The following is a 26,718-nucleotide window of genomic DNA, read 5'->3' on the forward strand; positions in this document are numbered from 1 at the left end:
GTGGAGCGCTAATTGGTAAGGTGACATTAATAGTGGAGCGCTAATCGGTAATGTGACATTAATAGGGGAGATTTATATTATCCACTGACACTTCGTGATGGAATTGCATTTTTAATTTATTATTAGATTAAAACCAATATTTTTAGCTTTTCCACTTTTTTATTTGACCAGCGACCGGGTTTCGTCGTTACCGACATCATCAGACTGGTGATGTCGGTAACGTGACCAGTCTGATGATGTCGGTAACGACGAAACCCGGTCACTGGTCAAATAAAAAAGTGGAAAAGCTAAAAATATTGGTTTTAATCTAATAATAAATTAATAGGGGAGTACTAATTGGTAATGTGACATTAATAGTGGACCACTAATTGGTAATGTGACATTAATAGCGGAGCACTAATTGGTAATGTGACATTATTAGTAGAGCGATAATTGGTAATGTGACTTTAATAGTAGAGCGCTAATTGGTAATGTGACATTATTAGTGGAGCGCTAATTGGTAATGTGACATTAATAGTGGAGCGCTAATTGGTAATGTGACACAAAATGACTGCCAAATCAATTAATGAAATAATTCTTGAAACCCTCACAAGCACCCGATGGTGCATAGGGCACTGCATCATATAAACGCAGTGTTATCTTGATCGTCAACACATGAAGGCAAGGTGATCACTCCTGCACATGAAATAATTATTTACTTAAAAAAGAACACTCTTTATTAATTTAACTCAACCGCTTTAGGGTTAATTTAATCAATAAGAAGAAGCAATTAATTAAATATAAATGGTGTTTTTTTTTTTAAAAAAAACACGTTAATTCAAACAGCTGAAACTAACAACTGTAAAAGCGGAACGCTTCTGGAATCATAACGCAAAAATGGCCGCAAAATTAGACATCTACTGGGCCATGTCCCCGGTTCACAAAGTTGTCCGATTATTCGGTCTGGCCCCGTACTCTGCGGCAACTTTAAACGGACGCACATTCTGGCGTGTATCAACGTCTCTCAAATGTTACAACGTCTTTCTGACGCTGGTCTCACTCTCCAGCTGCGTTCCCGTGGCCATCTTTCACAGGAAAAAATTTGCGGCGACACACCTCGACAGCATTTCTGTATATTCCGATCTGATCAGAACTGCTAGCTCGTTTGCGATGCAGGTATTCTGCGTGACGCTCGCACTCAGGTACAGATCGCGGCCGTGCGGATTCATGCGTGATCTGGAAGCCCTGGACGCGGATTTGACCTTGCTAGGTTGCGCGATTGACTACGGAAGCACGCGCAAGAAGTTTGTGGTGATGTTGGCGTCCGTGTACTCCCTGATGGCGCTTCTCATCGCGTCCGACTTCTTCACTTTCATAATACTGGGAAAGAGCATACGTATGCTGCGTATGCTATACTGGGCCTGCTGTATTTTTAGCTTTATCATAAACATGACAACGCTAGTTAACCTGAGCGGTTATTTGATCATCATTTGGGAGAGGCGAGTATCCTTTTGCTATGAATTTTATTTAAGCTAATTTACGTCAACTAACTAGCTATCTTTTACGCAGGGGTGGGCGGAGAGAAAAGAACGCCGCACCGATCTGTCCTTGCAAACAATCTTCCGCAATTGTGCATCTCCTCATACATGCCGCACCGATTATTCTAACTCCTGACCTGACCACTTTAAAGTATTTGAAATACTCAATCGTGCCAAGTTTTTCATACCATTTTACTGTTCTTTATTTTACTTGATTCAAATGCTCTAAAAATCTCAACACACCTTTCTTAATTTCATCAATAAGGCTTAATAAATAGCTTCTTTTCATCTAACCAATAGATGTCTCTAGTGAAGTTCTAGTGATTCAAGAACAATGTTTCAAAAATTGGTTCATTGGAACAATATCTCATTGGATATCGATCTGTTCCATGTGTCTGAAGGAGTTTTCCGAAGCGGGTTCTTCTACACCTTTAGCAATAGTTCTTGCATATATTTTATTTTAATGTGTACAATTTCAATTTTTTATACTTTGCAATGTATTAATTAATTGAAATAAATAAATTGAAAATTGAAAATGAAATTGAAATTGAATTAAAATTTGCATTTTAGATTTCAGATGATCAACGACCGCATTAAAGTCATCATCGAAGAGCCACATCGGCATTCAAACATTTCGATACGAAGTCACAACATCATCAAAAGACGCCGCGTGACAAACGAGCAAATTCCAAACAAGTCCACGGTAAACGTCAAACGAAATCCAAACGACGCGATTCAAACCTACGAGTACTTGAACAGAGCGTGCGACATGCATTACAGACTCTGCGAGATTGGAAGAAAGGTGAACGAGATGTTCTCCGTGCAGTTGTTGGTGATCATCAGTGTAGCGTTCATCAACTACGTGATCATTCTGTACATATTTTATCTGATGCTGAGCAACAACGGAAACTACAAGCTGAGCTTGCAGCAGTGCTGGGTAGGGGGGGAGTTCGGAGGTTGGTTCGTCGGGCTGATCAGCGCGTTGTCCTGGATGTGCGCACGGACCGTCGAATCGGTAAGATAAGTACTTTTTACAGTGACAACATAGTGAGACATCTCTCGGGATAATTATGACATGCCAAAACATGAGATGCGGAGACATCTGGGATAATTATTACACCATTGGAACATCTACCATACATGGTTTTGCCGCACTAAAAAATCGCATTCCAACTGCATTCAGTCTACTTTCGTCGCAGGCAACGCGGCATAGTTGGGTAGACGCTCGACTGCGAAACTGGCGTCGCAGGTTCGATTCCCCCTCAATTGCGGAATAAATTCAAGAAAGAAATATGTTCAATTGGTCTGGCTGTTTAGGATGTATTTTTCACATTTACCGTCCCTATACTTACTATTCTACCTGTAATAATAATAATAAAACCCTTATCGCACCCCAATGGTGCATAGGGCACTGCTTCATATAAACGCAGTGTTATCTCGATCGATTCCACATGAAGGAAAGGTGATCAGCCCTCCACTTCAGGTACCAGTCCAGTGTAATATGAAATAAATATTAGAGTGAAAAAATCACTTATATTTATTAAACCCCCCTGGGAATCGAACCCGGGACCTCCAGAACGGTAGCCGAGCATGCTGACCATTATACTACGGACAAAAATTTGAAATTCTACCTGTAGACAAGCCAAAAAAAAATAGAGGCTTTGTGGGATTTTCCTTTTTAAAAAAACCCTCTTTTGCTAACTCTATGCTTCGCTTCCATACCAGGACTCCGTTGTGCACTGCCAGTTAGCGTTGCAACATTATATGAATGTATTTTTTTTACAGGCGAATGAGGCAAGCGTCCTGATCAACAAAATTAAATACACCTCAATGGATAAAAACACCGCAACAAGTGTGAGTTATATTTTAAAACATTTTACATTAAAATTTTAGTAAATCAATGCAGTGAGTGAGCGATATATGTTGCTCACTCGTACAAAGTACACAATCACTTTCGTCTTCAGGTTGGAGGCTTTAACGCGGTATTTACACGTGTCGAGCGCCGGTGCTGAGTGTGGACGCGGCTTTGTAATTACGGCCTACGCCTACAAGGCCTCTAAGTAAAACAGTGTGTAGTCTGTATTTATTTGAGTCATTCCCACTTCTTGTAGTACTTGGTGTACCAGTATTGCCACGCAAGGTTCTTGCGCAGTTTGATATTTCCCAATGCGTTAGATATGTGTATGTTTCACCCCGCAAAATGTTTTTTTTTGAATTACCTAACGTCCAAGTGACTCTGAAATCTAGCTACGGCTTATGCAACACCGTTTATCATGTCCCTACTCAGGCTTCAACTTTAAAAGTTTCATAGCCTATGCCTACTTGTGAGTGGATTTACTCTTGATGTTTAAAGTTACTATAATTTCATGTAATTCATGAGTGAAAATTCTAGGCAAAAACACTCGCTCCCCGCAAAATGCCTAACAAATCCATCATTTGTATGAAAATGTGCTTTTGAAAACTACGTTCTTCTCTCCAATCTCATTTTTCATGCCGTATTCTCAAAATAATGTTAATGGTAAAAAAAACACTCCTTATCATTCATCGTTCAGTTTGTGTAACACCACTTTTATGGTAAAAAAACTAAACAATATGATAACAACCAAAGATGATATTATTTATTGATTCAGCATTAACTTTGTGGAAACACATGTTGTTTTTTTTTTTAATTAAACACTTAATGTTTTACTTTTCACCTGTAGATAAAAACATCTACATATTAGTTTTCGAAACTAGTTGTGTGTTCTTTTCGAACCCTCATCCGCGCCCCAATGGTGCATAGGGCACTGCATCATATAAACGCAGTGTTGTCTTGATCGTTAAAACACGAAGGAAAGGCGATCAGCCCTCCGCCTCAGGTACCAGTCCAGGGTAATATTGAATAAATATTCGAGTGAAAAAATCACTTATATTTATTAGACCCCCCCCCTGGGAATCGAACCCGGGACCTCCAGAACGGTAGCCGAGCGTGCTGACCATTACAGTACGGAGGCGGAGTTGTGTGTAATGAAATAAAATTCATTAATTGGTATTACACAAGTGTTTGGTAAGGGAAGGGTAACTAACTATTGAGTATTTCAATGTTTTAGAATTTAGTACATAAACCCTGATAATGACAAGGTTCTTGTCGAAACCGGTTGGATAAAGTGTACCAATAAAAAAGTGGTTCAAACAAAGTTGTTTTATTTTATAAAGTTTATTAAATGTGCCACAAAGTATCTGCAAAAAGCATTCAAGAAATAAATAAAGTAATCATGTATGTATTATTTTAGATATCAATGTTTATGCTGCAGTCGATACATCAAAAGTTCAAATTCACTGCCTGCGGATTCTTTACCATTGACTTTTCCATGCTGTGCACCATCGTCGGGTCTGTCACAACCTACCTCGTCATCCTGGTGCAGTTTGAGATGGCCGGCAGGAGCCAGGTAGCCTGAACCGGCCGATGGGGATACGGCGGGAGACAGCCAATGGAAAGAGAGAGGGATGCGGCCAATACGAGTTTGAGGGGGCCTTCAAGAGCTTGCAGTTTGAGATGGTTGGCAGGAGCCAGGCAGCCTGAGCCGGCCAATGGGGATACGGCGGGAGACAGCCAATGGGGAGAGAGAGGGATGCGGCCAATACGAGTTTGAGGGGGCCTTCAAGAGCTTGCAGTTTGAGATGGTTGGCAGGAGCCAGGCAGCCTGAGCCGGCCAATGGGGATACAGCGGGAGACAGCCAATGGGGAGAGAGAGGGATACGGCCAATACGCATTACGGCGGCCATTGAGAGCTTGCTTATGCATACATTCTGGGATCCGATACGGAAGCTCTAGGCTTTCATTAGGACCCACACTCGCAAAATTGTTCATAAAATTGTGTTCTGATTTTCACTGTGAATTTACGTTTGATTGTTCACTGCGTTTACCATATTGTGAACAATCCTTATATTAAAAATATCAAATAATATGAAATTTCTTTCTGTAGATATTAGTACAAACTGTTTTGACAATATTATTTTTTGACATCTCATCAAAGATGAAGAAGAATATGGAAGTCTAGGCATTTACATGGCTGACGACCGTCATAGGCTGGTTATCACTTTACACATGTGTAACATTCACCAATTCTACCCATTATTGACAACCACACTACTCAAATTCTTGGAAGTTCTATATACATGAACCAATTTTGAAACACTTTTCTTGAATCACTAGAACTTCACTAGAGACATCTATTGGTGAGATGAAAAGAAGCTTTTTTTGAGCAGAAATTCTTTTATTAGTATTTTTATTCTTCATCTTTGATGAGATGTCAAAAAATAATATGAAAATAACTCCTGTAATTGGAGATAATCCAGATTTTGTGAACAAGTATTTGGATACACTAAAAATGTTGTTTTGACAATATTTATTATTTATCATATCAGATACTCCGCCTATTACGATATTTATTATTTATCATATCAGATACTCCCCCTATTACAATATTTATTATTTATCATATCAGATACTCCGCCTATTACAATATTTATTATTTATCATATCAGATACTCCGCCTATTACAATATTTATTATTTATCATATCAGATACTCCCCCTATTACAATATTTATTATTTATCATATCAGATACTCCCCCTATTACAATATTTATTATTTATCATATCAGATACTCCGCCTATTACAATATTTATTATTTATCATATCAGATACTCCGCCTATTACAATATTTATTATTTATCATATCAGATACTCCGCCTATTACAATATTTATTATTTATCATATCAGATACTCCCCCTATTACAATATTTATTATTTATCATATCAGATACTCTGCCTATTACGATATTTATTATTTATCATATCAGATACTCCGCCTATTACAATATTTATTATTTATCATATCAGATACTTCGCCTATTACGATATTTATTATTTATCATAACAGAATTTGTCCGTCTCCGTGGTGTAATGGTTAGCGTGTTTAGCTACCGTGCATTTGAGTTTCTCTGCAATTCTGTTTGTCAGAGCCGTGGTCTCTTATGCATGCGTATTCACTGGCAGTGTGCAGGATTCATATCGCGCACTCCTTTCAACAACGTCATATATCAAAAATCATCAATTTTCAGTTGTGCATGTTTTCAGAATGCCCAGAAAATGTACTATATTCCAGCAAAAGCGGCATATTTTTAACTTAATATTTACCTGCTACAGGGCAGAAAGTGTTTGAAGAAAAGGTATTGTTTAATTATTTTTTTAAATATACTAAATGTTTTTCAAATGGAGAAAAAACATTCAGGTTTTACCTAAAAAGATCTGTTGCACAGTAAAAAGTTCAATGATATTTATTTTGAATACATTTCATCATATTTTTAAACTTTAAAAACGATCTCCTGAAAAATCAAGTTTTTTGATATATGACGTTGTTGAAAGGAGTGAGCGATGTGTCACAGTAGATTTTAAGAAATAGTTTCAAATTTCTTCGAGGAGGGGGTTAATAGTCTAACTCATCAATGTGTAATTAAAACTAGCAAGATGGAACTCGATCATAGACCACACTCCATGTACTTGCCGAGAGCCAAGGTGCCCGAAATCGCAATTATTATAAAATCAATGAAAAACACAAAAACAACAGGTATAGATAACATTAGGATGTACGACATTAAAAAATATAATTTATTTCTAGCTCCTATTATAACTCACCTTATTAATTTAATAATGGACAGTGGTCAAATTCCAGACGAACTAAAATATAGTATAATAAGACCTATACATAAAGGAGGAGACCACTCATGCGTAAATAATTATAGACCAATTTCATTACTATCGTCAATTGAAAAAATTTTGGAGAAGTATGTATCGATTCATCTAGACGTATATTTGGAAAAATTTGAAATAATAGACAAGTATCAATTTGGATTTCAGAAGAAAAACAGTTGTGATGACCTGCTGCAAAAATTCTCCGATAAAATTAATTGTAGTTTAAATAACTTAAAGCACATTATTGTTATTTTCATAGATTTTACTAAAGCATTCGACACTATATGTCACGCAAAACTGGTCAGTATATTAGAATCAATAGGCATAAGGGGAAAATTGCTAAACTTCTTTAAAAATTATCTTACGGGGAGAAAAATGAAAATCAGAATCAAAAATGTTCTCAGTAAAGACAAAAAATATTTATCTGGAGTTCCACAAGGTTCGATTTTAGGACCAAAACTGTACATAATATATGTCTCACTGATGAAAAAAATATTTAAATATGTAAATAGATTTGTGTTCGCCGATGACACAGCTTTAGTCATAGAAAGTGAAAATCCATTAGAAGCTAAAGAAAAATTACAATATGATTTTAATCAGCTTTTAAAATGGGCGCATGATTTTGGACTCTTAATCAATTCAAAGAAAACTAAATGTATGTTTATTAGTTCACCTCACTTTGCAAACAAATTTGCACAGATAGGTAATATTATTGCACACAATTTTGACTGTTTGCACAATAAAAAGCAACAAAATTGTAGTTGCGATAGGATTGAATTTGTGGGCGAATTTAAATATTTAGGTTTATGTATAGATAATAAGTTCAAATGGGATGCGCATATTATAAAACTCTGTGATCGTCTGCGGGCTCTAGGGAGTACTTTTTATAAGTTGTACTTTATCCTGCCTAAACCAACCTTAAAGATTATATACTGTTCTTTAGTAGAATCCTTAATAAGATATGGAATTAAGTCTTGGGGACATTCGACGAAAACAAATTTAAAAATGGTTCAAAATCTGCAATATTCCATAATCAAAAAAATTGTACCCAGTCATATATATAATCAAAGGGACAATCCAATCTTGTTATATAAACATTTAAAATTACTGCCGGTACGTGGAATATTGTGGATGAGTATCATCGTTGAGCAACAAACTAGACAAAAATATCGAAATCTTCTAGTACACAACCATGATACACGATTTACACAAAACGAAGGTCTGATAGTCCCAAGAATCAACAATAAATATGGAAGTCGAACACTGCAATATATCGTTCCAAACATTTTTAATTTGTTGCCGACGGATGTTAGAGGTCAAAATAAAAGATGGAACAAAGGCAAAATAAAGGAATGGGTAAATGATCAAGAGTTAATTTTATGAACATTGTAAAAAAGATTATATTGTTAATTTTTCTCCTTTTTTGTGTGTATATATTAGGTTAAAATGGTTAAAAAACAATAAAAAAATGTATGCAAAAAGAACTCCACCGACAAGACACACAAGGTGGCTTGGTGGGTCTCTGCAAAATAACTTTTTATTTTTATTTTTAATATATGTTAAAAATTGTGATTTATAAAAATAAATAAATAAAAAAAAAAAAAAAAAAAAAAAAAAAAAAGTGGTATTTACTAAGTAAAACTCTAATTAAAAATGGATAATATTACCACAAAGTGACTGCCAAATCAATTAATGAAATGAAATAGTTATTGTTGACAAAGCAAATTTTTTATTCATATAAATTAACCGGATCCACGCGGCTCGCATAACCGTATGTGTTTTAACAAAACATGCCCCATACGCGGCTGACATAAGCGTTTGTGTTTTTACATTGCTCCAAGTTTCGAACCTCAGTTCAACTTAAAGGGATTTTTTCATGGTGTGGACTTTGGATAAAATAATACGTCAATCCTTGGCCTTATGACATCTGTTGAAATATCTGACTAATAATTTGTAACATCACAAGGATAAATAAAAGAACAGATCCCTGATTTTTCTTGCGGTCGGTAATTAGTCCACGCCATAATCATGCCCTATAATATCTGTCTCACTCTCGAATAATCATGCCCTATAATATCTGTCTCACTCTCGACGCTACGCATCGCCAGTGGATAAGAGTGACACACGATGCGTGCTTTGATTTATTTATGTTACGTTCTAATTTGTTTATATTACGATATATTTCAAGAATAATGTGACACACGTGTATTATAGAGTACCAAAAAGGCACAATGAATCCCATTGCACGTTTTTGTTTAGGAAAATAAATCGTTTCTTAACTAAATACATGATAAAAGTAATCATTTAAAAAACGGCGAAATACCGCCGCGCAGTTAAAGGTTAAACATGATCAATTAGTGGTCTATTTTTTATGTTGCATTACCAATTATGGAGGTCCTCACCAAAATGTATTTTTTCTTCAGACAAGTCGGATTATATTTAATTTTGCCATCACAGCAGACAATATCAAGACAAGAGAGAGAGGTTTAAGCTTACCATTTTCAACAGAAGCTAGTCGGTGGAGAAGGGGAAGCCAGACGAGGCACGGGGGACCGGGGTCCGACATCATGGTGTCCATGAAATCATTCACCGTCACCTTCCCATGCTGCAACAAGAGGATATACTACATAATGCACGGTACAGAAACACCTGTAAATTCAAACAACGATTGAATTTCATTTCAACACACTAAGGGCGTTAGTCCACTACACGGGATTTCAAGTAAAAAAATGATTAGATGCCAACTAGAACACAAAGAGAAGGTCATTAAAAATGTGATAGTTACCCCCGGGAAGAGCATGTCGGTGAGGTTCTCGGAATAGGGGAAAGAAGGGCTCTCGTACACGGCGGCCGGGAGGGCCAGAGCCTCGCGCAGGTACTCCGCCAGGCGGCGCCGGATCAGCTGCCCCGAGCCGTCCGACACTTGCGAGAACACATCTGGAACACGGAGCCAAGTGGCCGTGACAAAACGCTACCGGCAACAAATCAACATCTTACTAGCACATTTTGGTTGCAAGTGAGTTTATGTTAGCTGACAAAATGGAATGCCATGGTCTATTTATCTTCAGAGGAACTAATCTGAATATTGTAAATAGACCATGACCTCTGATAAAAAGATCTCAGTGAGTGGTTATATCGTAGTCGTACAGGAGAAAGTGGCCAACTACCAAAACGTAAAATGTTCAGGAGGCCCCATTTAAGTCACTTTTGCTTGGCAAGAAAATAAACATCAATGCAGTTAGTCATTTTTAACAAATCAATACAATATACTTCCTAGTTTAAAATCCTTTGGGATTTTTTTCAGGGCAATATAAGGCTAGTTAGATATCAAATAGTTAATGATCACGGTTTTGTAAAAAAATGCACTTTCTCCTGTATGACTACGATATACTAATATTATTAACATTTTTGTAAAAAAAATATCAAAGTAAAAATGACTAACCACAAAGTAAATGCTTAAAATATTGAGAATAATACTTACATCTTAGTTTATCCATCAGTTTTCCGGCGCACATTGTAGCAAGAGCCACCTTGATGGAAAATACCCGAATCTTTCCGACGTTCTCTCTGAAAAAAAAAAACAAAACATGTCCATTCATACAAGCTGTTTGGCCAGTTCCCAGTCTAGCCCGAGCATGACTCGGCCGTATTGCATTGACGAGTTTGTATTTATTATTTTTGATAAATTTTCTTTAGAGTTTGTACCGTGCTTATATATACAAAGTAAATTTACAAATAAAAAAATTATTACATATTTACTACCGTGTTTTCAAAGGTATGGAAAATAAAATAAAAAAGGTAAAGTATTTGACTAGTTTGTATTGTAAATGGTAAAGTATAATTTTTTTTTTTTTTTTTTAAACATTAATCATATACATTTATTTAAATTACAACTATAAACATATTTAAAAAATTTTTTTTGAGGAGACCCACCTTGTGTTTCTTGTTGGTTCCTTGAGTTCTTTTTTAATACATTTTTTATTGTTTTTAATGATTTCAACCTAATACACACAAAAGAAAGAAAAATTAAGAATATAAACATTTTGCAATTTTTATAAAATTAACTCTTGATCATTTACCCATTCCTTTATTTTGCCTTTGTTCCATATTTTATTTTGACCTCTAACCTCCGTCGGCAACAAATTAAAAATGTTCGGAACGATATATATTGCAGTGTTCGACTCCCATATTTATTGTTAATTCTTACTATCAAACCTATGTTGCGTGTAAATCGTAATAGAATCATAATTTTCAACCGCTGCCTTGTTGTGTACATAACATAAAATTTTGTCTAGCCCCCCACCAGTTTAATGATGTCGGATACGATGAAACCCGGTCGCTGGTCAAATAAAATATTTGTGAAAAATTCCAAGTAGTTGTTTTATTCTATAAAATGCAGTTCCACCAAGAAATGTCAGTACCGTAGAACGGGGCTACTTGAACATTGATGTGTTACAACATTTTGAGTATGTCCAAATACTTGTTCAGAAAATCTGGATTATCTCCAATTACAGGAGTTATCTTCATATTATTTTTTGACATCTCATCAAAGATGAAGAAGAATATAGAAGTCTGAGCATTTATGATGTGTTACTTGAGCCTAGTACAAAAAAAATTAGATCTGTATTTGGTCTACAATAATGAACGTATCGTGACAATAAGTGTCACCTGTCAGGGAAACAATGAATCATGTCAATACATTCATTATTGTAGACCAAATACAGATTTAAATCTTTTTGTTGTACTGGACTCAAGTAACACATAAAGTTCATGTAGCCCCGTTCTACGGTACACAACTTAAATCAGATACAAAGCTTCCATAGACTCGGGAATTTGGCGGAAGCTCCAGAGAGCTGCTGGAACACTACATAAAGCGCGTGTACTCACTGCGGGGGGCAGTAGGCCGCGAGCAGCCAGTTGAGCAGCAGTGCGCAGCAGTGCGGCGCGCGCACCTGGCCGGCGGGCGGCAGGCGCTTGTTGAGGCTGTGGTAGAGCGAGGACAGCAGCGTCTCCAGGCGCGCCACGCTCACCTCCGCCTGCGGCTCCAGCGTGTTGAGCCCGTTCTCGCGGAACGCCTCTATCACGTTCCATATGTCCACCGCGTGAACTGGAAAGGGAAAATGACCATGTTTCACCTTCTCGCACGGAAATAAAATGGTTTCACTTCAACCGACCCATGAATCTTCAATCTCTCACGCTACTTTATAATATTCTTCACAGCCCCAATGCACCTAAATATCTTGCTGAAAATTTTATATACCTCTTTTAGCTTTACTTTTCATCTGTGATGAAAATATCACACGAGTTGTTTCAAAAATTAAACCACTCGTGTGTAATGACATAAAACATCATAATATTCTACACAACCCTAATACACCTAAATATCTTGCTGAAAATTTTATATACCTCTCAGATCATGGTCTATCACTTCGTTCTTCCCAAGAAAGAACACTTTCCAGTCCTCGCTATAACACATCATTCTTCAGTAATTCCTTCTCTGTCCAAGCGGCCAGACTATGGAATGAATTACCTCTCCTTGTAAAAAATGCACATTGTCTGATAACTTTTGAGAAACGTCTGAGACATTACTATCTATCATTAGATTCCTAACTGTCCATCAAACCTCCTCCCTTAGTTTTTCCCTGTACCTCTTTGTCTAAACTCCCTTTTTCTTTGACTTCCTTATTATCATCAATTTGTAATTTATGTCGTTTTTTAATGTTCAAGTACTATCTACATCAGGGTTTACTGCATACTTCTTCTCAGGTGGTTTCCCCCCCTGCTGGCTTCCTCTGGAACCTCAGACAACACTCCGCCATTGGTCCCTGCTTTGTGCAGCCTTTGGAGCAGTGGTTCTCAAACTTAATTACAAAACTTAATTTTCAAACTCAAAAACAAAATTATAATATATAATATAAAACCCTTATCCGCACCCCAATGGTGCATAGGGCACTGCTTCATATAAACGCAGTGTTATCTTGATCGTTTACATATGAAGGAAAGGTGATCAGCCCTCCGCTTCATGTACCAGTCCAGGGTATTATTAAATAAATATTAGAGTGAAAAAATCACCTATATTTATTTGACCCCCCCTGGGAATCGAACCCGGGACCTCCAGAACGGTAGCCGAGCGTGCTGACCGTTACACTACGGAGGCTAACAAAAACAAAATTCTTCTTCTTCTTCTTCTTCTTATTGTAGGCCTTACGGCCTGTTTTTAAGAGGGATTAGCCTCCTGCGACGTCGAACAAAATTACACACAAATATCCACAGATGTCATTGCTATACAAGTTACATCATACTAACTGACAGACGGACTTCGACGTTCATTAACGTCCATACTCCTTTAAGGAAAATTCGCACTGACGTTCATTTACGTCCATACTCCCGGACTGGTGAAATAAATCACATTTTACTTAAAAAAATCACAACCAAAACAAACGTACATTTTGTCAGGCCCTTAACACTAAGGATACTTACGGTTGACCTTCTTCTGCACGAAGCGCAGCTTGCAGGCGGTCCGGTAGCTGGCGAAGCGGATGTGGTCGTAGTTCTGCGCGCGCATCTCCTGCACGAGCGCCGCCCGCGGGTCCCCGCCCGCTCCCTCCTCCGCACTCATTCTGGCTCTGCAATCAGCACGCCATTACTTTTTTATTTATTTATTTATTGGAAATCAACAGCCATTAACAAATATAATATAAATATTCAATATAAGGAACCGATAATGAGGCCAATTACATTTTATACAACAATATAAAATATAAGACAAGACACACAAGGTGGCTTGGTGGGTCTCTGCAAAAAAAAAATGTTCTAAATATGTATAAATTGTGATTTAAATAAATGTATATAAAAATACATTCGCCTGGTAAATATAATTTTTTTTTTTAAATCTATATATATATATATATATATATATATATATATATATATATATATATATATATATATATATATATATATATATATATATATATATATATATATATATATATATATATATATATATATATATATATATATATATGACGGTCGTCAGCCCCGTAAATGCCCAGACTTCCATATTCTTCTTCATCTTTGATGAGATGTCAAAAAATAATATGCATGTTTTTTATTCAATGAAAACAAGTCGATGAACCCAGAAAATAAGCGAGAGAAAAAATCCGCCGCGCATAAATCATCTCTGCACGCTAGAAAAATTACGAAAAATTTCGTTTGCGAATTTTCACGGCGAAAAAAACGATCGCACCTGGCGCCGAATATCAAGATGGCGCCAATCATTCCAGAATAGAAGTGTCAAACGACGGCGCGGGAGATATAAATCCGCGTCGGAAATGATTCAAAACTTGGCAAAATAACGCGCTAAACACAAGGTTCCCGCTTTATTTATACTCGCGAGCAATATTTACATTACCTACGCGAAATATTTTCGCGAAAACGCGACAGTTTTTTTTCGGACGATTTGTCTCCGCGATCAACAATGAAGAGCAATCAGTGATTTTATTTATTCTTTGAAATAAAATGAAACCACACATTTTTTAAATGTTAAATTTATTCTATTTCTTCTTTGAAATGAAATGGAACCACACAATTCTAATGTGTTAAATTTCATAGTGTAGTAATGAAAATAATGAAAATCTACCAGAAACAATGCGTTCGAAAACATTGAAAATGCTAAGCGATACCGGCGTCATGAAGCACGATGCCGCCATGAGCAATGTTTAGTATTGCGTGACAAAAATGCGGTTTGAAAACATTGAAAATGCAAAGTGATAGCGGTGTCAAAAAGCATGCTGTCCGCCATGAGCAATGTTAAGTATTGCGTGACAAAAATGCGTTTGAAAACATTGAAAATGCTAAAAGATAGCGATGTCAAGAAGCACGCTGTCCGCCATGAGCAATGTTTAGTATTGCGTGACAAAAATGTTGACAACCTCACTACTCAAATTCTTGGAAGAATATATATATATATATATATATATATATATATATATATATATATATATATATATATATATATATATATATATATATATATATATATATATATATATATATATATATATATATATATATATATATATATATATATATATATATATATATATATATATATATATATATATATATATATATATATATATATATATATATATATATATATATATATATATATATATATATATATATATATATATATATATAATATTTATATATGAACCAATTTCAAAACATTATTCTTGAATCACTAGAACTTCACTAGAGACATCTATTGGTGAGATGAAAAGAAGCTTTTTATTGGTGTTATTATTCTTCTCCGTCGTTGATGAGATGTCAAAGATAATATGAAAATAACTCCTATAATTGGAGATAATCCAGATTTGTGAACAAGTATTTGGACACACTCAAGATGTTATTATTACTTGTTTTTTCAGTATTAAATTTTATTTTATTTCATGTTCCTTATCTGTAGTTGTAGATTTTATCTTATCAATGTCAATATTTACAAAAAGTACTTATCAAAAGCAGCAAGAAAAATATTGTTAAAAAAATATGGGAGAAAAATTGAGTTTATCAACATTAACTTGCTTTAGGGTTCATTCACATCAGTAGAGTGAATCCCAATGGTGCATAGGGCACTGCATCGTGTTGACGCAGTGTTATTCGATTGTTACTCACATGAAGGCAAGGTGATCACTGCTGCGCTTCAGGGACCAGTCCAGGGTTATATTAAATAAATATTACAGTGTAAAATCACCAATATTTATTTTCAACCCCTCCCCCCTAGGAATCGAAACCGGGACCTACAGCACGGTAGTCAAACGCGCTTACTATGTTTCATTCTGTTTGCGGATTGTTATTTTTTCCCACATACATCATCATCATCAAACCCTTATCCATACCCCAATGGTGCATAGGGCACTGCATCATATAAACACAGTGTTATCTTGACCCTTAATACACAAAGGAAAGGTGATCAGCCCGCCGCTTCAGGTACCAGTCCAGGGTAATATTAAATAAATATTAGAGTGAAAAAATCATTCATATTTATTTGAACCCTCCCGTTACGCCCAGGCTTCCACGAATGCGTGAGAACTCTTTATTATCTGTTCTTTTGTACACATTCGCCAAATATACTTAGTAATTTTCTTGTTATATACATTGCAATTCTTGGTATAGGTATGAACATTGGTAACATGATATGCAATGGTCACATTGTCATGGTTTTAACTGCACAATCACACGTTCCGGCATTTAGCGTTTTCTCTTTGTAAAATTTATATCTGGGGCACTGACTTTAAGAAAGCATTGGCGTTGATAATTAGTTTTACAGTTGCGGTATCGAGTTGCAAGCGATAATTGTTTTTTCTTCAGTCAAATGATTTACGAAGAATTGCTTCAATTAATACCAAACACGCCTTAGTCCACTGTCAACTCACAGTGGACTTGGCCGAGTTTGATATTGCTATTCTGACTATACGTTGTATCTCCAGATATCGCAACTTTTAACTATGTAAATAATCTATTACTATCATTTATATTTGAAGCAATAACTTTTAATTAAAATTCTTCTTCTCCTTCCTGCTAAATCTATTTTTAATACCATACCCTTACCCTTCTACTCCCTTCCTCACACACACATTCTCCCACTCTTTTATTTTGTTTTTTATCTCTTTATGTTTTTGATAGTTATTATAACATAAATGTGGAATTGTTTAATTGGCTTTATTTTTTATTAATGTAACTATTTTTTATTGTATACTTTTTTAAATGTAAAGCTGTAAAATACCCAAACAAATAAAAAAAAATATAAACAAATAAAATAAAAATAATATTCCATAAGAAAATTCCATACATATATTCTAAACTAACTAACTAACTAACCATCACGCCGCTTCCCCGCAGGGGTAGACAGAGAAAATCGAACGCCACACCACTCTGTCTTTGCAAACATTCTTTGCCTCTTCTACATTCATGCATCTCCTCATACATACCCGACGATTATTACGACTCCTGACCCGGCCGCTTTCAAGTATTTGACATACCTGATTGTGCCAAGTTTTCCTCAGACGACTACATTCGCCATATATATATATATATATATATATATATATATATATATATATATATATATATATATATATATATATATATATATATATATATATATATATATATATATATATATATATATATGTCCGCCTCTGTAGTGTAATGGTCAGCACGCTCGGCTACCGTTCTGGAGGTCCCGGGTTTGATTCCCAGGGGGGGTCAAATAAATATTAGTGATTTTTTCACTGTAATGTTTATTCAATATTACCCTGGACTGGTGCCTGAAGCGGAGGGCTGATCACCTTTCCTTCATGTGTTAACGATCAAGATAACACTGTGTTTATATGACATAGTGCCCTATGCACCATTGGGGTGCGGATAAGGGTTAAAAAAAAAAAAATATATATATATATATATATATATATATATATATATAACTTTGTTTTAAAATCACTATAAATATTGTATTATAACTTAATTATAATGTCTAATTAATTAATTAAGACATTATCATTAAGTTACAATCAAATATTATTATTAAACACAATCTATTACATTTAGACACCTCAACATAGATGAAGAAGAAGAAGAATATGGAAGTCATTTACGGGGCTCGTAGGCTAGTTTAAGTGATCACTTTACATTTGTTTGTAGACCTATGACGGCTGTAAGCCCTGTAAATCCTCCGACTCCCATATTAAAAATATTCCACGTCAAAAAATAATGAAAATATATCTCCTAATTGGAGATAATCCAGATTTGCGAATAAGTATTTGGACACACTCAAAATGTTATAAATACTAATCTTATGGAACTTTATCAGCCTTTTTACCAAATGTTTCATATTTCTATCCAAGAGTCCTAGAATTGTCCTTCAATAATGTACGTTCGCCATTCAGTTAATTAATGTGTTCTACTTATTTGTACATCAAATTAACGACACTTAAAGATGTCACCATACCGAGTTCACCATATTGCAACCATAGTGTTAAATCAACGGAATCAAAACAAAAGGAGCAAACTACAAATATAACACGCAGTACTTGTAACTTTATTAACTATTCTTTTTTTTATTTTTTTTTTTATTAACATAAATTGTAAACATTTATCTAAATCACAATTTTTTACATTAAAAAAAAAAAAAAATTGCAGACACCCACCAAGCCGTGGAGTTCTTTTTTAATACATTTTTTATTAATAGATTTATATTATCCACTGACACTTCGTGATGGAATTGCATTTTTAATTTATTATTAGATTAAAACCAATATTTTTAGCTTTTCCACTTTTTTATTTGACCAGCGACCGGGTTTCGTCGTTACCGACATCATCAGACTGGTGATGATGTCGGTAACGACGAAAGTCTGATGATGTCGGTAACGTCGAAACCCGGTCGCTGGTCAAATAAAAAAGTGGAAAAGCTAAAAATATTGGTTTTAATCTAATAATAAATTAAACATTTTTTATTGTTTTTAACCATTTTAACCTAATATACACATAAAAAATTAAGAATATAAACATTTTGTCCGCCTCCGTAGTGTAATGGTCAGCACGCTCGGCTACCGTTCTAGATGTCCCGGGTTCGATTCCCAAGGGGAGTAAAATAAATATAAGCGATTTTTTCACTGTCATATTTATTCAATATTACCCTGGACTGGTACCTGAAGCGGAGGGCTGATCACCTTTCCTTCATGTGTAAACCATCAAGATAACACTGCGTTTATATGACACAGTGCCCTATGCACCATTGGGGTGCGGATAAGGGTTTTATTATTATTAAACATTTTATAATTTTCATAAAATTAACTCTTGATCATTTTTACCCATTCCTTTATTTTGCCTTTGTTCCATATATTATTTCGACCTCTAACATCCGTCGGTAACAAATTTAAAATGTTTGGAACGATATATTGCAGTGTTGGACTCCCATATTTATTGTTAATTCTTGGGACTATCAAACCTTCGTTGTGTGTAAATCGTGTATCATGGTTGTGTACTAGAAGATTTCTATACTTTTGTCTAGTTTGTTGTTCAACGATGATACTCATCCACAATATTCCACGTACCGGCAGTAATTTTAAATGTTTATATATCAAAATTGGATTGTCACTTTGACGATATATATGACTGGGTACAATTTTTTTACGTACTTGCAACACTATTATTTCGTCTATATTTGCTTGAATCACTCTAAGTGAGCTACACGGAATTTTACCGTCCGACAATCCGGTTTTGAAAAATGAAAGCGCGTTGACAGTTTAAGGTGATGGAATTTAAGCGCAACGTGTTCACGCACCAATCCGAAGAAAGATGGACAAAAGCACAAGCCAATCATTGTTTTATCCGGTAACTGAAGTAAAATTCTGTGTAGTACACAAACGCCCTAGCAAGGCGTTTATTTACTTGTATTACTTTTAAATTGTCTTTATATTTACTTGTATTACTATTAAATTGTCTTTATATTAACTTGCAATATTATGACATTGCAACATTTTGAGTGTGTCCAAATACTTGTTCACAAATCTGGATTATCTCCAATTAATTGAAGATAATCCAGATTTATGAACAAGTATTTGGACACAATCAAAATGTTGTAAATAAATTATCTGGTCAAATTATAAGCTAAAATGATAAAAATTTAAATGATATTTTCTGGCGTTTCTCATGTGTGTGATTATAATCCAGGATTCGGACCTCACACACTAATAAAAGAGTTTCTCAATAAAAAGCTTCTTTTTAACTCACCAATAGATGTCCCTAGTGAAGTTCTAGTGATTCAAGAACATTGTTTTAAAATTGGTTCATATATGTAGAACTTCCAAGAATTTGGGTAGTGATGTTGTCAATAATGGGTAGAATTGGCGAATGTTACATGTGTGTGTAAAGTGATCTCTTAAATCATCCTATGACGGTCGTCAGCCATCTACGGGGCTGACGGTAAATAGTAATAGTCTGTAAATGCCCAGACTTCCATATTCTTCTTCATCTTTGATGAGATGTCAAAAAATAATATTGTGATATTGTGTTTATTTCCTTGTATTACATTTAATTTATCTTTTTTTTACTTATTCTTTACTTATATTGCCTCCTTATCTCGCCCTAAAAAGCCCTTAATCCCTGATAAATATCACTCATCTAAATTAAAATATTTCTGTAGTTATTTTGTGAGTAAGGGTTTGCTTTTATATTATTGTTTTGGCTGTTTCAATATATCTTCTTATGATATCTATGTTTTTTTTAAACCCTTATCCGCATCCAATGGTGCACCGAGCACTACATCATATAAACGCAGTGTTATCTTGATCGTTAACACATGAAGGAAAGGTCATCAGCCCTCCGCTTCAGGTAATATTGAATAAATATTAGAGTGAAAAAATCACTTTTATTTATTTAACCCCCCCCCCCTCCTGGGAATCGAACCCGGGACCTCCAGTACGGTAGCCTGTAGTGCTGGGCATTAGAATATTTTTATATTATTATAAAAATGACAATATTTCACAAAATTATTTTAATACACCCATGTCAACAATTTTAAAGAAAAACAAAAAAAATCATCGTTTTCAACTACGTTCAGCTAAAATATCAATTAAACCCGCCAATTTGGATGTTTTTAATTCAATACTACAATAAAAATACGAAATGTCAAATAATTAAATAAAATCTACATAAATATAAGCCGGAGTTTAAGATGAAAGGAATCGAAGATGACACAATACAATAATTTATTCAAGGTAAACAATTCTAGCGCAGAATAATTTAGGAAGTCTATTTGCATTATATTTTGCCGGGATATGTAATTTGATAAATAGCGATGAATCGCGAGATTTACGACAGGTGAATTGCACAAATATTTTTACGTTTTCCGTCAAAATTCACCGGCGAAATATGCAATTAAGACCAATATATGTCTGGGATTAAACACTGGTTCATTGTATATAGATTAAATTGTTATAACGCAAAATTATTGCGAGTTGTTTGAAATATTATTGTCAAAGAAACACCTATCACCTGTCAAAATCAAAGATCGAAACAGTTTTTTAACGTGTAATTTCACGGAAATGAGAAATGTCTTGAATTAGAGTAATAAGGACTTACTATGTATTTTCCTTGTGTTATGATGAAATACACTTTTAGGTGAGAATTTTGAGTAAAAAGCGAGAAAACATCACACTACACTTCACACCCGCGACTTGACATTTCGGCGACCATCTTTGACTGGCCGGATTGCGGTTGCGTTCACTTCAAGATGAACGTCTTGAAGGAGAGATGCGTTCGCTAATAGAACGCGGAAGATTTGAAAAAACTTAAATTGGTAATATACCTACATTTAAAAAAATGTGTACACAGGTATTAATGAAAGCTTTATTTTTAATTCAATGACAAAGTACTTATTTGGACAGGATAATTGATTTTTATAATATCCTTTGTATGACCTTTGAGTCTCCTCTAAAATCCTTTCCCAAAAGTAATCTAAATTTTCATCCATCTCATCAAAGATGAAGAAGAATATGGAAGTCTGGGCATTTACAGGGCTGGCGACCGTCATAGGCTGGTTTAAGTGATCACTTTACACACATGTAACGTTCACCAATTCTACCCATTATTGACAACCACACTACTCAAATTCTTGGAAGTTATATATATATATATGAACCAATTTAGAAACCTTGTTCTTGAATCACTAGAACTTCACTAGAGACATCTACTGGTGAGATGTAAATAAATAATATGAAAAATAACTTCTATAATTGGAGATAATCCAGATTTCTGAAAAAGTACTTTGACACACTCAAAATGTTGTAAATTTTCATTGTTTACATATGTTTTCAGAAATGTTGATTGTAATGTTTGCATTAGTAAGAGCGTCTATCTAGTGTTTAAGTTTCTTAAAGGGGTCAAAATAAATGCTAATAATTTTCAACTCCAATATTTATTTATGATCACTTAGGACTGATATTAAAAGCACGGGACTTTTCATTTTGCTCTCATGTAATTAACAATCAATATAACACAGCCTCGATGTGATGCAGTACCCTATGGACCAATGTGTGAGGGTTAGTGAATTGCATTCCATTAGTTTCAGCAGACAATACATCAGCCCAAACATGCTTTGGATGTATTTTGTATACTAAAAGCATTGTTAACTTTGTGGTACGGTAATATAACACTTTCCTTATCATTCATCGTTCACTTTGCGTAATACCACTTTAAAAAACACTTATTTGTTACTACCAGTTTCAGAATAATTATTTTAATGACCTGATAATGGAAACTAGTAGTCACGAATTAAGGTTTTTTTATAATGGTTTTACACAAAGTGAACGATGAATGATAAAGAATGAATGAGTATTATGCTTTGGATGCTCCACATCCCTTGAAATTTTTGTGTGCTCAACATATAGTATACCATTTTCTGTTATCTTCCAGTTGTTGCGATACCTATATCGAGAGTTTGTTTAATGATTTAGCTTCAGCTTGCTAATTATTTGCGTGGATGCGGCCATTAGAATCGAATCTGAGCTACAAAAGTGACTTTTCCTGCGCGTGAGGTTTATTTATTTATTCACACAAACGCCCAGACGACTTTTACAAGTAAAAGTTACAAAAACATATTAAGTTGTTATAAGTATAAGTTACAAAAAATATATAGAATTGTCATAAGCATAAGTTTCAAAAAAATAAAAGTTGTTATAAGTATATGTTACAAAAAAATATATAGAATTGTTGTATGTATAAGTTAGGTACTAAAAAAATATAGTGTTGTTATAAGTAAAAGTTCAAGTATTACAGTGATTTCTTGTAGGCCTAGAGATGTAGTTTTGAAAATGTATTAACATTGCAAAATGACTGTTTATAAAGTTCAAAATAGCTTATCTACTAGGGATGATAAAAACTTGTATACACTTTATGACATTTATACCCGTCAAGTAAAAATTTGTACATATTAAAAAATATATATATCAGCATCCCTTCACACAGTTAACACATTTAAAAGCCACAGTCCCCTGACAATATACTTGGACTTGCATTTTGTGATAGGGTTGTGAGACTATTAAAACACTTCAAATGGGAAAGTTATTTCTACCCGTTCGATTGATGCTTAAGAAAGGAAAGAGTTTTTAACCTACTGCACCGGCCTCATTTCAAAGTCAGAAAAAAAGGAACTATCCAATGTTTTTATGATTATTATATATCAACCTCTTTGTTAATGTCTTAAATATACATATCACTCAATCCTGTCAAGAGCGTCATAAATCAAAAAACTTGATTTTTCATAACGTTTTTAAAGTTTAAAAATATAAAATAATGTGTTAAAAATAAATATCAAGCCACTTATTTAACTTTTTACTGTGCACCAGATCATTTTAGGTAAAACCTGAAGGTTTCTTTTCCATTTGAAAAATATTTAGTATATTTAAAAAAATAATTAAACAATACCTTTTCTTCAAAAAGCAAAAACATTTTCTGCCCTGTAGCGGGTAAATATTAAGTTAAAAATATGCCTCTTTTGCTGGGATATAGTACATCTTCTGGGCATTTCGAAAACATGCACAACTGAAAATTGATGATTTTTGATTTATGACGTTCTTGAAAGGAGTGAGCGATATGTACACAATTATCAAACCATTGAGGCAAGAGCAGATACTTCCAAAACAAAATCTCGACTTGGAACCTCCGAGATGAAGACTCTCCGATCCACAACTGGAAACACATTGCGAGACCGAGTAATAAATACGGACATCCGGAGCATGCGTAAGACGGAGGATATCGTGAGGTGGGGACGACAATGAAGGCGATACTGGAATGAACATGAACTGAATGTCAGAAGACAGACTAGAAGGAGAAGAATTATCAAACCCCATCGCCAGCGGTCCGCAGGTGTAAAAAATACCCGTCTGAAATGTATTAATAATAATGACTTAATGTTTATTCTTTGGATTCTAAACAATAAATGATAAAAAATTAACTGCGGTGAAAAAAAACTCAAATGAAAATTAAATGTATATTTATTTTTAAAATAATAAGCATTACATCAACTTGTAATAATAAATAGCTAAAGTTTTTTCTTCTTAGAACTAGAAGCTTCATCATCCGAATTATTTGTGTGTTCTGTTTCCTGAAATATCGGTTTGGGTTGAGTTTTAGAATACGCGGGGGCGATCCAAAAGGGATTTTCTTCAGCATCTTTGGCGTACTTCAGAATGGCTTCCCTCGGATCTTGTTCATCATTAACTCGCTTGCTCAAACCGAGATTTCTAATCACGTAAGAGCTTAGAGTCCCTCCGGAAGAGGCCACTCTGCCCCCTTGCCCGGATGTGATGGGAAGATCGGGTCGTTTAGATTTCAACGGGTCCAATCTATCTTTTTCCATTCGCTTTTTGTTAGTTTTTATTCTGTCTTGCCTAAACAGCGGCAGAGCGTGGGGTGTTATGACCTGCGTGGCGCTTATCACTTCGGTAGACCCTCTCTTCCGATGCGTCTTCACCACGCATAGCTTCGCTCCTCGGATACTTCGCTTCTGGTCGTAGAAACAGTTAACAGTTCCGTTTCCACAACCGACAAATATTTGATTCAACTTCGGATGCCAGACAGTTTTTATTACGTGAGAATCGGTAACGTCTATACTGGATACCAGATTGAAAGTCGCCGTTTCGTAAAATAAAACACGACCGGCTTCTTGGCCTCTCTTTAAAGACTCTCCGGTTATTATCATGGAGTCGTCCGGACTGAACATGCAGTCTGTCGTGTCGTACCTAGAAAACAGATCGCCCATAACATGAACGGGTTTTTTAAAAGCTCTCAGATCCCAGAGTTTTAAAGTATCGTCGCAAGCTCTCGTGCAGATGTTATGGCCGAGGTAGGAATAGCTCAGCGATGAAATTTCCGTTTGCTTTTCATGCGCCCCTCGTAAAACCAAGCAGGTGTTGACAAAGTTCTTACGATGATCCCACATTTGAATCGAGCCGTCGTAGCATGCCCCGGCCACGGTGTTGCCGTCTCTGGAATAAGCGCACGCGTACGGATTGGTTTTGACTCCTCCTTGAGCTCTGGGTTTTATGACTGACTTTTGTTGCCTGGGGTTTTCGACGTCCCATAATCGCAGTGTTCCATCGTTAGCGGTGGTCATGAACTCTTCTCTTGTGTACGGATGCCAGCAGCCGCTGTTCAGGGCGGCAGTGTGTCCGCTAGTCTTCGCCATATCGGTGATGTATTGATCGCCCTTGACGCATTCGATCTTTTCAAACCCGTCTCGGTCGAGAACTTTAGCTTGGGCGGTGCCGCTGACCACGAGGATGGTATCGCCGGTAGCGGAGTACTGGAGACATTTGATAGGGTGGTTTTCACACGGGCGCAGTGTGCGAAATGACCTCATTGACATGTCCATTCCGGCAAAGTCCCAAAAACAGACTTCGTAGTCGACTGATCCTGTGGAAAGCCTCGCCCCTGAGGGATCGGCTGCCACTGCGACTACAGCTTTAGTTCCGTGTTCCATCTTCACCTCGTGACTTGAAGGAATCTTGTTTACTAACTGTCCGTCCTCTTCTTCATCCGAGTCACTCAATTCATTATAACTATCGTCATCATCCTCTGTGACTTTTTTAGAGTTTTTAGTCTCAGCTGACTCTTGTGGAACGGCGTCTGCTTGCGACGCAGCGGCTAGCATTTCAGGAGGTAACGGAGGTCCTATAACATCGTCATCACTGTCTTCACTTTCCGACGGTTCCTTTTCTTTCGCTACAGTTTTTGGTGTGACGTCCCGAGCAGTTTTCTTCACTTGCTCCATCATTTTTTCTACATCGTACGTTTTGGCTTTTTTACCAAAACCCTGTATCCCCATAACCGTTTCCATGTGTTGCTTTTCCAAGTCTTGCGCGATGTTTCTGACGTCGTCATCTTTGTCTAAATTTTGTTTTCCAAATGTTCCGAACCCTTGGACGCCACCATCTTCGTTAGAATTACTATTTGTGGACGCTACTGGCAGTGCTATTTTTCCGAACGAAATTATTTTTTTCTTATTCATTTTGTGTAGTGTATATTCGACGTTTGTTTACAAATTCACGATTTGTAACATAACCTCAAAACAATATTATCATCAGTCACTTTCACGTCTACTTTAATAATAATGTAACATATTATTAATTTTGTTCTGATAAATAAATTTAGCAATGTTTTTGCATAACAATAAGTCACCAATAAGTTCAATCGTTTGACCAATGATTATATACGCTTGACAGTTTACTTCAGTGTTGTCATCCGCTATTTACGCATTCCCAATTTTTTGTAGAAAAATAAATATGTAATAGAAAATATATCGATTTCAAAAACGTATCTACCTACTTAAGATGATTTTTTTTTTGTTCCTGCTAACAATTTAGCTATCAACGGGTTTCATTTTATATTTATCTAT

At 35.5% G+C, this 26,718-nt stretch overlaps 2 protein-coding genes across 10 annotated transcripts in view; both read right to left on the minus strand.

Annotated features, from left to right (window-relative positions):
• Window positions 1–21,527, minus strand: part of Dyb (Dystrobrevin) — a 61,460-nt gene extending 39,933 nt beyond the window's left edge. For all 9 annotated transcript variants that reach the window (XM_088265587.1, XM_088265579.1, XM_088265580.1 and 6 more), the window contains exons 1-6: window positions 21,405–21,527; window positions 13,737–13,882; window positions 12,144–12,363; window positions 10,738–10,823; window positions 10,042–10,193; window positions 9,753–9,861 (exon numbers count right to left, since the gene is read on the minus strand). In XM_088265587.1, the coding sequence (XP_088121713.1) occupies window positions 9,753–9,861; window positions 10,042–10,193; window positions 10,738–10,823; window positions 12,144–12,363; window positions 13,737–13,875 (706 nt within the window). In that variant the 5' untranslated portion in view covers window positions 13,876–13,882; window positions 21,405–21,527. The remainder of the gene's footprint in view (window positions 1–9,752; window positions 9,862–10,041; window positions 10,194–10,737; window positions 10,824–12,143; window positions 12,364–13,736; window positions 13,883–21,404) is intronic.
• A 2,777-nt stretch (window positions 21,528–24,304) lies between these two features.
• LOC148306099 (gastrulation defective protein 1 homolog) lies at window positions 24,305–26,577 on the minus strand. Its single transcript, XM_088265590.1, has one exon. The coding sequence runs from the start codon at window positions 26,329–26,331 to the stop codon at window positions 24,364–24,366; it is 1,968 nt and encodes a 655-aa protein (XP_088121716.1). The 5' UTR covers window positions 26,332–26,577; the 3' UTR covers window positions 24,305–24,363.
• Between the last annotated feature and the right edge of the window lie 141 nt (window positions 26,578–26,718).

Source organism: Brachycentrus maculatus, unplaced genomic scaffold, assembly GCF_059751285.1.
Source record: "Brachycentrus maculatus isolate JH-2025_06_01 unplaced genomic scaffold, ASM5975128v1 h1tg000253l, whole genome shotgun sequence".
Classification (NCBI taxonomy): Eukaryota; Metazoa; Arthropoda; class Insecta; order Trichoptera; family Brachycentridae; genus Brachycentrus; species Brachycentrus maculatus.

Excerpts from the sequence above, each read along its gene's own strand:
- LOC148306099 (XM_088265590.1), bottom strand. The coding sequence starts at position 26,331 with ATGAATAAGAAAAAAATAATTTCGTTCGGAAAAATAGCACTGCCAGTA.